This window comes from Cyclopterus lumpus, chromosome 9, assembly GCF_009769545.1.
Source record: "Cyclopterus lumpus isolate fCycLum1 chromosome 9, fCycLum1.pri, whole genome shotgun sequence".
Classification (NCBI taxonomy): Eukaryota; Metazoa; Chordata; class Actinopteri; order Perciformes; family Cyclopteridae; genus Cyclopterus; species Cyclopterus lumpus.
The window spans coordinates 3,057,915-3,070,438 of record NC_046974.1 but is presented as its reverse complement, the minus strand read 5'-3'; the positions used below and the strand labels follow the sequence as shown (position 1 = coordinate 3,070,438).

The following is a 12,524-nucleotide window of genomic DNA, read 5'->3' as shown; positions in this document are numbered from 1 at the left end:
AGAAATCCTCTTGTCACCTCTGATTACAATGAGCTGGATGTATCAGTTCCACATGTGCCACGCATGATCTTCTACCTACTGTGGCCACCTAGGCTTCTCGGGCTGTTGAAGGCTGCACATTGCCTGCCTGGTATGTTTGAAAAGGGGGATCAAAGGAATCAATGTCATCGTCTTCATACCGAGCTTATTGCAGCGAAATTTGACGTGTTCCATTTGGGGGAACAGGCGGCGATGGACTCGACAGGAGTGAAATGTGATGTGCCGGTTTGGAAGGAGCTGCAGGAAAAAGGATATCTACTGCGATGCCAGTCCTGAAAATTAAAGAACAAGCTCCCCCCCCCACCCCGTGTCTGTCTTGCACATGTCAAAAGTGTGGTTTCTTCTTCCTCATTAGTTGTATTATCTTACAATGTGATGCAAAGCAACACACGTGAAACCATTTAAAAGTATCGTTTCAACTCATTTCAGCAGCTGATTAGCGAAGAATTTCCTGAGCGAGTAAATTGTGACAGATCTATTTGTTACGGGCGGCTGCGGTTCATCCTGCAACCACGAGGAAGCCGGCTCGACCCTCGGCATGTCGAAGTGTCCTTGAGCAAGGAGTTTTTTTTATTTATTTATTTTCTAGTTGCTGCTGGGAATGTCCAAGAGTTGGGACTCAATTTTCCTGTCCAAAACTAGGGAGTCATGCACACACTCCAAAATCTATTAAAACAAGGCGACAGACATGAAACTACATATTAGCAGGGCTTGACAAAAAGGGTTACAGCAAAACGTGCCCCCAAACAATGAATTAGTCATATTAAAATACAATTTAGCTTGTTAGTCATAACCAAAACCGAACAACGCTGCACATCCTTTTAGAGACAACAGCTAAGCAAATCTGAGTTACTGGACTAGGATGACATGTGGTGTTCCCCAAGGTTCAATACTGGGGCCTCTTCTATTCAACCTCTACAGGCTTCCACTGGCTCAGATTATGAAAAAGAACAACGTGTGTTATCATAATTCTGGACTATAATCTATAATCCCACACAAGAGTTGGGTAACATAACTATATCACCAAGGGACTATAACCCATACAAGGGCTGGGTAACATAACTATATCACCAGGGGACTATAACCCCATACAAGAGTTGGGTAACATAACTATATCACCAGGAGACTATAACCCCATACAAGGGCTGGGTAACATAACTATATCACCAGGAGACTATAACCCCATACAAGGGCTGGGTAACATAACTATATCACCAGGGGACTATAACCCCATACAAGGGCTGGGTAACATAACTATATCACCAGGGGACTATAACCCCATACAAGGGCTGGGTAACATAACTATATCACCAGGGGACTATAACCCATACAAGGGCTGGATAACATAACTATATCACCAGGGGACTATAACCTATACAAGGGCTGACTAAATGCATTGAAGAAATCAACAACCATCCCGACCCCTCAGGTGGTCTGGGACTGGTCTACTTCCTGGTCCAAGAGTCAGAACTGAACACGGAGAAGCAGCGTTCAGTTTTTCTGCTCCACACATCTGGAACAAAGTCCCTGAAAGCTGCAGGTCTGCTGAGACCCTCAGAGACCCTCAACTCCTTTAAATCCAGATTGAAGACTTTTCTGTTTGTTGTCGCCTTTAATTGAACAAGATTCAAGGATATCAATCAATGTCTGCATCTCACTACTGCATTTTATTTCTTTAACTAACTTTTATTCTAATTCTTGCTTTTTTAATGTTTTCAAATGAATTAATGAATTGTTTTCTTTTGCATTATGTTTTGATGCTTTTATGTGAAGCACTTTGAATTGCCTTGCCTTACTGTGAAACATGTTTTTATTCTTTCATGTCATGAGGCAGCCTGGCGACCACTTTGAAAAGATCGCGCTGAACCCTGTATTAAGAGACCCCGTACTCCAAACAGACCACGTAATCCATCACACACATCCTCCAACGAGAAGTACAAAGGGAAAAGATCACAGTTCGGCCTTTAGCCTGATTACAAGAGCTATATGATGTGGAAGCCACTTCCTGCCCTTCATCGGGGGCGCTACGCTATGGCGTTTTGGTGTAGGTCAAAGCGAGGCGGTTTCTATCCAATGTGATCAAAGATCAGGGGCCGTGGGAGTGCGAGGGTGCAGGATGTGAGGGTATAGGATGTGAGGGTGCAGGATGTGAGGGTATAGGATGTGAGGGTATAGGATGTGAGGGTGCAGGATGTGAGGGTGCAGGATGTGAGGGTATAGGATGTGAGGGTGCAGGATGTGAGGGTATAGGATGTGAGGGTATAGGATGTGAGGGTGCAGGATGTGAGGGTATAGGATGTGAGGGTATAGGATGTGAGGGTGCAGGATGTGAGGGTGCAGGATGTGAGGATGTGAGGGTATAGGATGTGAGGGTGTAGGATGTGAGGGTGTAGGATGTGAGGGTGCAGGATGTGAGGGTGCAGGATGTGAGGGTGCAGGATGTGAGGGTATAGGATGTGAGGGTGCAGGATGTGAGGATGCAGGATGTAAGGGTGCAGGATGTGAGGGTGCATGATGTGAGGGTACAGGATGTGAGAGTGCAGGATGTAAGGGTGTAGGATGTAAGGGTGTAGGATGTGAGGGTGCAGGATGTGAGGGTGTAGGATGTAAGGGTGCAGGATGTGAGGGTGCAGGATGTGAGGGTGTAGAATGTAAGGGTGTAGGATGTAAGGGTGTAGGATGTAAGGGTGTAGGATGTGAGGGTGCAGGATGTGAGGGTGTAGGATGTAAGGGTGCAGGATGTGAGGGTGCAGGATGTAAGGGTGTAGGATGTGAGGGTGTAGGATGTAAGGGTGCAGGATGTGAGGGTGCAGGATGTAAGGGTGTAGGATGTGATGTATAGGATGTGAGGGTATAGGATGTGAGGGTGCATGATGTGAGGGTGCAGGATGTAAGGGTGTAGGATGTGATGTATAGGATGTAAGGGTGTAGGATGTGATGTATAGGATGTAAGGGTGTAGGATGTAAGGGTGTAGGATGTGATGTATAGGATGTAAGGGTGTAGGATGTGATGTATAGGATGTAAGGGTGTAGAATGTAAGGGTGTAGGATGTAAGGGTGCAGGATGTGAGGGTGCAGGATGTAAGGGTGTAGGATGTGAGGGTGTAGGATGTAAGGGTGCAGGATGTGAGGGTGCAGGATGTAAGGGTGTATGATGTGATGTATAGGATGTGAGGGTGCATGATGTGAGGGTGCAGGATGTAAGGGTGTAGGATGTGATGTATAGGATGTAAGGGTGTAGGATGTGATGTATAGGATGTAAGGGTGCAGGATGTAAGGGTGTAGGATGTGATGTATAGGATGTAAGGGTGTGAGCTCCTGCCGCACATTATCCGATGTGAATTGTAAGGGCATCGGGATGTGAACTGGGTTATGAATGGAGGATTGTTCCTCAGGACTGATCCCAAGCTTGAACTTAGAATAGTCGACTAGTTTAAAAGTAAGAAAGACAGTCAAAACTGAGTACAATTCAATCTATAAAGTATGTCATAGGAGTTATTTGGAATTGTTAATCTAAGAAGGCATATGTCGATATGAAATTTTAATCTGGACATTAATAAAACAATTCATATTTAACCGACAAGTATTGTCAGTGTCGTCTAGCTAGAGAAGCATTGCTTAATTAGCTTATCGTGCACTTATAGTTATAACAAAGAGGTGTTGGTGTCATTCCTCTTGCGGTGGACCTCCTGCAGTCAATTTGAAGTACTTAAAAGTACTTTTTTTCTCCCAGCAACCATTGGGTCATTTCTTTGGTGCATATTAGCACAAACATTCTCTGTAACATTTTCACTCGATACCGCAATAGATAATAGACAGAGGGAAGCGGCCGGGGATATATATAAGAATCTGTATGGGCTAACATATGGTTCTCCTCAATGTAGGCCAAAAATAAAGTTTGAATCATAAGCTATTTCTTTGTTTTTTATGTCTAGTATTCCTGTAAACCATCCGGAGAGAAGTGACACATTGCATGTTATGTTTTGAAATGTGTAACCTGGCTCTGGAAATCAATAATATGAGTAACAAAAGGTTTGGGTTAGTAGATTAAAAGATTAAGACGAAGACTTTGACTTAGATCACGTTGACATCTGGTGTTACCACACAATGTGTGTGTGTGGATAACTTTTTTTTGTTTGTTTTTGGTGTCTTACATCCAGCCAAGTGAGCGAAGGCAGAAGCTCCATAAATCAGGCCATTAATATAAAAAATCTGGAATGACGTCCAAAACGTGGAAACGTTTGAGAGTCCAACGACAGCTCGGTTCTTTATTAGCCGCCGCCCGCACCAGCTGGTCCCTCAAGCGGGGTGTGCGCGGTGATCTACGCGCTGCACGGTGGGATGTGGTGGCGAGCTTAAGCCTGGCAGGAAGTGTGTCTCTGGACAGCGTTTTGCAGGGCGAGAGCTCCAGAGTTACACACCCCCGTCCCAGAATCACAAAGAGAGCAAGGAGAGGCAATTGGCTTGACAGCACATGTAATAGAGACCGCGAGAAGAAGAAGAAGAAAAAAAAGAACCCGGTCGCCCGAGGGCCCTGGGCCAGAGCTGCAGTCGTGGAGAGAGTGGCGGGGGTCGACGTGAGCCCGGGATCAGCTCAGTCAGTCACATCCACAATCTCATTTTCGCTGAGCATCTGGAGGGTTTGGAAATGTGTATCCACCGTGCGTGTTCGTGGCACGGGTTTTACTTGGCACGGCGAGTGATAGCTTTTAATATATAGAGTCGAAGAGGTTTTCGAGGGAGCTGCAGAATTCTTGAGGTGGACGCAGCCAGCACAATGGACAATGAGCGCGGCTGTGGTTGTGGACTGTGGGGAGATCGCGGGGAGCCTGATGGAAAACCTCGCCGGGCCGGCGTGAGCACGCGAGGTCAGGACATGTGCTGACATGGACTTCTGGGCCCGAGCCGGAGCCTCTCGTTTGTCTTTGACTTTATATCAAATGTTATTCTTGTCTTCTTCTTTTTTTTTAAAAACAAGACAATGATATCAGGACGTCTGATATGGACGGGTGGTTTGGAATATGACATAAAAGAACTAAAGTGCGTCCCGCTGACAACAAAGTCCTGGTGGGCTGAATTTCTCTCACTTCTTAAAACACAAAAATAAACTTTAAATTCTTATTTTTTTGGCAGGATTTGTGTTTATTGGCTTTTCATCAAATCCAAATCCAGAATGAAATCCGTTAGTCAGATGCAAATCAGTTCAGGCCCTCAACAGATCAATAAAAGCTTGTAACATTTTGTACATTGAGTTCTTTATAATAAGGGTTAGTTAATAGGTAATATGGCCCTCATAATACCTTATTATATATGGACATAGGTATATGTTAATACGACTATATAAGTGTTAACATGGCATTATAAACAATGTTCATTGTGAGTTTATTTGACATTATAAACGTTTAGGAACATTAAAATCCTAATGAGTTTTCTAATAATTGTTTGTAATTACAGGGTACATTTACAGCTTATTACTTATTATTATTATGATGATCACATTCTTGAGTACGCATTCATCAGCAAACTAAATATAAGCATTAACGGTTAACGAGGCTTCTTGCAGGTGACGGATTTAAAGCAGGAATAACAATTTCAATAAATGTGTTTGTAATGCTATTAATAAACAATTATAAGGAACAATTAACAAATGTTTATACACGACTTATAAAATAACATATCTGTATAATACTTATATTGTCTTATTAACACATATTAATGTTTATAAGCATCTAATAAGGGTCTTAATACCTATTAACTAATGCTTATTACAAGGACTTTAATACAAAGCGTTTCCCATATTAAACATGTTGATAAACTCCCCATTTTCCCTCTAGATAACTAACCAAATGTTTTATAAATCACCTTTTGGCTCCGAACAGATAAGATTAAAGCTGGGTTCAGCTTAACAGATCCAGGCTCCCATCTCAACCCGACCCTGTTCTGTTCATTTGTTGACTCCGCTCAGCTTCCCCCAAACCAAACAACCGACTAAGCATCCTTTCATTGAAGTATTGTATTTCACTTATGTCTGATGAGAGCACCAGGTCCTTTGTTTGGTCTTTTTTTTGTGATGTGCTAGCAAAGCCCCCCCCCCCCCACCACCACCACCTCTTTAACCCCTTTCACAGCCGAGCTGTCAGAAGGAGCGTGTTGTCCTTAAGAATGAGACGGGGCAACATCTGATTAGCATTCACGGCCCTATCTCCACTCCCTTGGTATTTTATTACCACAGGTGCAGGGGCATTCATTGATCGGATGCACGCTACGGGGCGAGGTTAGCCCTTAATTGAAAACAGCTCTATTTATACACCTGCAGGCACTAAAGGTCTCCAAGAGAGCACGGGGAGGTTGAAAAGAAGAGAAAGGAGGGGGGGGGGGGGGGGGGGGGGGGGGGGGACACAGAGCAGTGACAGAGCGGTGGAATAAAGACATGCCTTTGGGAGACATAGGTTAAGGCCTATACAGGGAGGGCAACATGCATTCCCCAAACAGCATGGCTGCCCAGAGCCGCGAGAGGATAAGTATGCAGGTGCAAAAGGACTTTGGGGAAGTATAAAACATTTAAATTAAAATAAAAAAAACGACATTTTAATCTGGATGGATTCCTTTTTTTTTTTTGTCAACTACACATTGAGTTTGTTTACCAGCACAGCTGGCGGTTTGTTTTCCGCCGTTCGGAAACAGTGTGCCGATTGTGCTCGGCCACTTTGCAGGTGGTACGTTGCATCCGGGGACTCGTGTTTTCACAATGTGACCATAGCGGGAGGTCGGCGGGGGTCACACGTTGGTGGAAGTCCAATCAGAAAACAAAACCACAGAGGAGAGAGGAATCTGCATTTAGACACAGCTCAAACGTGACACTTTTGATGGAAATGGTCTGGAAATGCTGTTTGTTTTTTTTGCAGTATGTCACATTTCAAAAGTGTAGGAAAGCCGTTAGTTAAAAATGTGTGTATTAAAAAAAAAAAAAATGTTTGCTTTAGTTGCTTCAGGTTTTTTCGGCCAGAGAAGTAGAGTGAAATGGCGATTGTGACAACGCACGACGGCACTGGGACTTTAAAGCTACCCGCGAAGAGACGCAGCTCCTTAACTCTACCGCATTGTGGAAATAAACAAGCAAGCTAGCTCGCTAACTATAGCTGACAGCTAGTTAGCCTTAACTTTACCGCATTGTGGAAATAAACAAGCAAGCTAGCTCGCTAACTATAGCTGACAGCTAGTTAGCCTTAACTTTACCGCATTGTGGAAATAAACAAGCAAGCTAGCTCGCTAACTATAGCTGACAGCTAGTTAGCCTTAACTCTACCGCATTGTGGAAATAAACAAGCAAGCTAGCTCGCTAACTATAGCTGACAGCTAGCTAGCCTTAACTTTACCGCATTGTGGAAATAAACAAGCAAGCTAGCTCGCTAACTATAGCTGACAGCTAGTTAGCCTTAAGTCTACCGCATTGTGGAAATAAACAAGCAAGCTAGCTCACTAACTATAGCTGACAGCTAGTCAGCCTTAACTCTACCGCATTGTGAAAATAAACAAGCAAGCTAGCTCGCTAACTAGAGCTGACAGCTAGCTAGCCTTAACTCCACCGCATTGTGGAAATAAACAAGCAAGCTAGCTCACTAACTATAGCTGACAGCTAGCTAGCCTTAACTTTACCGCATTGTGGAAATAAACAAGCAAGCTAGCTCGCTAACTATAGCTGACAGCTAGTTAGCCTTAACTTTACCGCATTGTGGAAATAAACAAGCAAGCTAGCTCGCTAACTATAGCTGACAGCTAGTTAGCCTTAAGTCTACCGCATTGTGGAAATAAACAAGCAAGCTAGCTCACTAACTATAGCTGACAGCTAGTCAGCCTTAACTCTACCGCATTGTGAAAATAAACAAGCAAGCTAGCTCGCTAACTAGAGCTGACAGCTAGCTAGCCTTAACTCCACCGCATTGTGGAAATAAACAAGCAAGCTAGCTCACTAACTATAGCTGACAGCTAGCTAGCCTTAACTTTACCGCATTGTGGAAATAAACAAGCAAGCTAGCTCGCTAACTATAGCTGACAGCTAGTTAGCCTTAAGTCTACCGCATTGTGGAAATAAACAAGCAAGCTAGCTCGCTAACTATAGCTGACAGCTAGTCAGCCTTAACTCTACCGCATTGTGAAAATAAACAAGCAAGCTAGCTCGCTAACTAGAGCTGACAGCTAGCTAGCCTTAACTCCACCGCATTGTGGAAATAAACAAGCAAGCTAGCTCACTAACTATAGCTGACAGCTAGCTAGCCTTAACTCTACCGCATTGTGGAAATAAACAAGCAAGCTAGCTCGCTAACTATAGCTAACAGCTAGTTAGCCTTAACTCTAATGCATTGTGGAAATAAACAAGTTACCTAGCAAGCTAACTATAGATGACAGCTAGTTAGCCTTAACTCTACTGCTGGCCACCAGCCCGCATTATAAAAATAAACAAGCAAGCTAGCTCGCTAACTATAGCTGACAGCTAGTTAGCCTTAACTCTACCGCATTGTGAAAATAAACAAGCAAGCTAGCTCGCTAACTAGAGCTGACAGCTAGCTAGCCTTAACTCCACCGCATTGTGGAAATAAACAAGCAAGCTAGCTCACTAACTATAGCTGACAGCTAGCTAGCCTTAACTTTACCGCATTGTGGAAATAAACAAGCAAGCTAGCTCGCTAACTATAGCTGACAGCTAGTTAGCCTTAACTTTACCGCATTGTGGAAATAAACAAGCAAGCTAGCTCGCTAACTATAGCTGACAGCTAGTTAGCCTTAAGTCTACCGCATTGTGGAAATAAACAAGCAAGCTAGCTCACTAACTATAGCTGACAGCTAGTCAGCCTTAACTCTACCGCATTGTGAAAATAAACAAGCAAGCTAGCTCGCTAACTAGAGCTGACAGCTAGCTAGCCTTAACTCCACCGCATTGTGGAAATAAACAAGCAAGCTAGCTCACTAACTATAGCTGACAGCTAGCTAGCCTTAACTTTACCGCATTGTGGAAATAAACAAGCAAGCTAGCTCGCTAACTATAGCTGACAGCTAGTTAGCCTTAAGTCTACCGCATTGTGGAAATAAACAAGCAAGCTAGCTCGCTAACTATAGCTGACAGCTAGTCAGCCTTAACTCTACCGCATTGTGAAAATAAACAAGCAAGCTAGCTCGCTAACTAGAGCTGACAGCTAGCTAGCCTTAACTCCACCGCATTGTGGAAATAAACAAGCAAGCTAGCTCACTAACTATAGCTGACAGCTAGCTAGCCTTAACTCTACCGCATTGTGGAAATAAACAAGCAAGCTAGCTCGCTAACTATAGCTAACAGCTAGTTAGCCTTAACTCTAATGCATTGTGGAAATAAACAAGTTACCTAGCAAGCTAACTATAGATGACAGCTAGTTAGCCTTAACTCTACTGCTGGCCACCAGCCCGCATTATAAAAATAAACAAGCAAGCTAGCTCGCTAACTATAGCTGACAGCTAGTTAGCCTTAACTCTACCGCATTGTGAAAATAAACAAGCAAGCTAGCTCGCTAACTATAGCTGACAGCTAGTTAGTTAGCGTAATTAAACCCACCACGCTAATGTCACACTGGGGCAACAAACAGAGCCGAACAAAGAACAAACGACGGGGATCTTTCAGTCGGGAGTTTCTTGTTTGAAACGAGGAGTCGACGTTGGATTTATTTTAAGTATCAAATATTCACCCTTACGCTTAAAAGATGGCTCTGAGATTAGAGCACAATCATTATAATCCCGTAAATCATTATAATCCTCTACTGTACGCATTATAATCATATAACATATTCCACGTGTGTTTATAATGAATTGTAGACATGGGCTCCCAAAAGAAATGTCAGTGACATTGATTCTGATGATACTTGACCTTATTAGTCATTATAAAAAGCTTTTGTAGTGTAGTATGATTTAGCAGTTTCTTTATGCAGATTCTAAATAATTATAACTATGTTTATGATGCATTACGTGACATAGAAAGTGTAAAATGTTGTCTCCGGAGTAATACAAGACATTTAAAAAGGTGCAACATCCAAGATTGAAAGCATTTTATTTTATTTTTTTCAGCTGTCATCTGACCGGTGGGGCGTGCCCACCACGTGCACTAACATGCACTAACATCACACACGGCCAGACCGACTATGTCAACGAAGCAAGGACAAGCTCCCATAGCAACACACGGAGTAGGGGGAGGGGCTTCCTTCCCGGCTCAGCTGGACGTTACTCCACTACATATCTTTACAGAGATAAAAGTCGTTTTGCTGCTTTAATAATGTCCAATAATGTCAATAATGTTAAATACGAGCTCCTTTATAAAAGGTTGAGGATGCTTTATTTTCAAAATGACGGGCTACCTTTCAGCATTTCATACCGAATAGAGACAAGTTATTTTCCGGTGGGTGTGCGTTCCCCGGGACAACGTTTCCCTTTGGATCCTGTCGGGACAAGATAAAAGGCTTTTTGTGGCCCTAATATCACCATAACTGCAGGTGTGGAGGCTCCCATTTCACCAGCGTCACTGATGTTCACAGTGGTTTGGATGGGGGGAAGGGGGGGGGGGGGGGGGGGCAAGACATCTGCACGTTTGGATAAGCATCTTAGGGTTCAATCAAATCCAACACCTAGCAGGTAAATGTTTGGATGTCTTGGATGTCGAGTGTGTGTGTGTGTGACAGAGTCTGTTCTGGCTTGTCATCAAAGGGGGGGAAACCACAACCACATGGCTTTATCGAGAATGAGAACAATATCTGTGTGATCCCTTTCCCTCGGGGGGGGGGGGGAGGGGGGGGGGGGGGGGGGGGGGGTCATAGAGGACTCCAGCTTGTAGTTTTGTCATTTGGCTCGTTTACATTCAGCATTTGGATTTCCTTTTTTGGTTCAAAGAAAGAAAAAGAACAAAAAGCTTTTCCGTGTAAGACATGGACTTCCATTTATCCTGTCTTTTGTTCAGAAACGCCATCGTAAAAAAAAAAAAAAAAAGGGATTACACGAGCCGCTCAGACGGCTACCGCACCGGACGCGGGCTATAAAAGATCCAGACTTTATGACCGCGTCATGCCTTGATTAGCAGAGCGGAGCGTCAGCTGGAAGGAAAACGCGTTCTGCTCTGCATGTTCCTCTTTAGGGCTCCGAGAGACGCCGGGAGATCGTGAATAGCATTTCTTTATTTATTGTGTATCCCTCTTGACACTCGTGACCCCCGGGTCGTATCGGGGTGTTGAGTCGCTGGAAAAGAAAGGGAGCTTTAAAAAAAAACTTTTTAAATATATATATATATATATATATATATATATATATATATATATATATATATATATATATATATATATATATGTGCCCTGATGGCGCTTTTAGCCAATCCCGGGTTGTTCTTGCTCCGGAACGACCCCTCCATCGTCAGCATAGTCTTTACTGTACACAACCCCACGATAACAACAATGACCTCGTGCTCAATCGGAGCCCACGGGGGCCCGATTCATCTTGTCCTCTTGAAGAACAGAACTTTCTTTTTTTATTTCTCCGCGGGTCGGGGTTTGAACTCACGTCGGCCGGCTCCTGCCGTAGGAAGGGTCGCTCCTCGCGGCCTCGCCGGCCTGCGCCGCCACTTTCTTCTCCTCGAACTGCTCCCTGCTCAGGACGTTGCCCTTGTGGCCGAGCTCCACCAGCTTACGGGCCACCTCCCTGCTCTGAGACAAGGGAAGGAAAGAGGAGTCAGGCGAGGAGAGAGGAGAGAGGAGAGGGGAGACAGGACAGAGGAGAAAGGAGACAGGAGAGAGGAGAAAGGAGACAGAAGACAGGAGAGAGGAGACAGGAGAGAGGAGACAGGAGAAAAGAGACAGGAGAGAGGAGACAGGAGAAAAGAGACAGGAGAGAGGAGACAGGAGAGAGGAGACATGAGACATGAGACAGGACAGAGGAGAGAGGAGACAGGAGAGAAGAGACAGGAGAAAAGAGACAGGACAGAGGAGAGAGGCGACAGGAGAGAAGAGTGAGGAGAGGGGAGACAGGAGACATGAGACATGAGACATGAGACATGAGACAGGACAGAGGAGAGAGGAGACAGGAGACAGGAGAGACAGGAGAGAAGAGACAGGAGAGAGGAGACAGGAGAGAGGAGAGAGGAGACAGGACAGAGGAGACAGGACAGAGGAGAGACAGGAGAGAGGAGACAGGAGAGAGGAGACAGGACAGAGGAGAGACAGGAGAGAAGAGACAGGAGAGAGGAGACAGGAGAGAGGAGAGAGGAGACAGGAGACAGGAGACAGGACAGAGGAGAGAGGAGAGAAGAGACAGGAGACAGGAGACAGGACAGAGGAGACAGGAGAGAGGAGACAGAGTCAGATCTTGAGGGGTTTCTTTAAACCTCCAGATCTTCAGATCCCGGTGATGCCGAACAGAGAAGTCCAGCAGACGTTTTCTTGACAATTGATTTAAAACACGCTATCGTTTCCTTTTGAATCCAA

The 12,524-nt window shown here is 44.5% G+C and overlaps 2 protein-coding genes across 2 annotated transcripts in view; one reads left to right on the top strand and one right to left on the bottom strand.

Moving 5' to 3' along the window:
* Nucleotides 1–12,524, top strand: part of LOC117736156 (E3 ubiquitin/ISG15 ligase TRIM25-like) — a 706,744-nt gene that overhangs the window by 337,628 nt on the left and 356,592 nt on the right. The gene's annotated exons all lie outside the window — the stretch shown is intronic.
* cfap299 (cilia and flagella associated protein 299) overlaps nucleotides 1–12,524 on the bottom strand; it is a 77,204-nt gene that overhangs the window by 63,041 nt on the left and 1,639 nt on the right. The window contains exon 2 of the mRNA XM_034541298.1: nucleotides 11,605–11,747. Coding sequence (XP_034397189.1) covers nucleotides 11,605–11,747 — 143 coding nt within the window. The remainder of the gene's footprint in view (nucleotides 1–11,604; nucleotides 11,748–12,524) is intronic.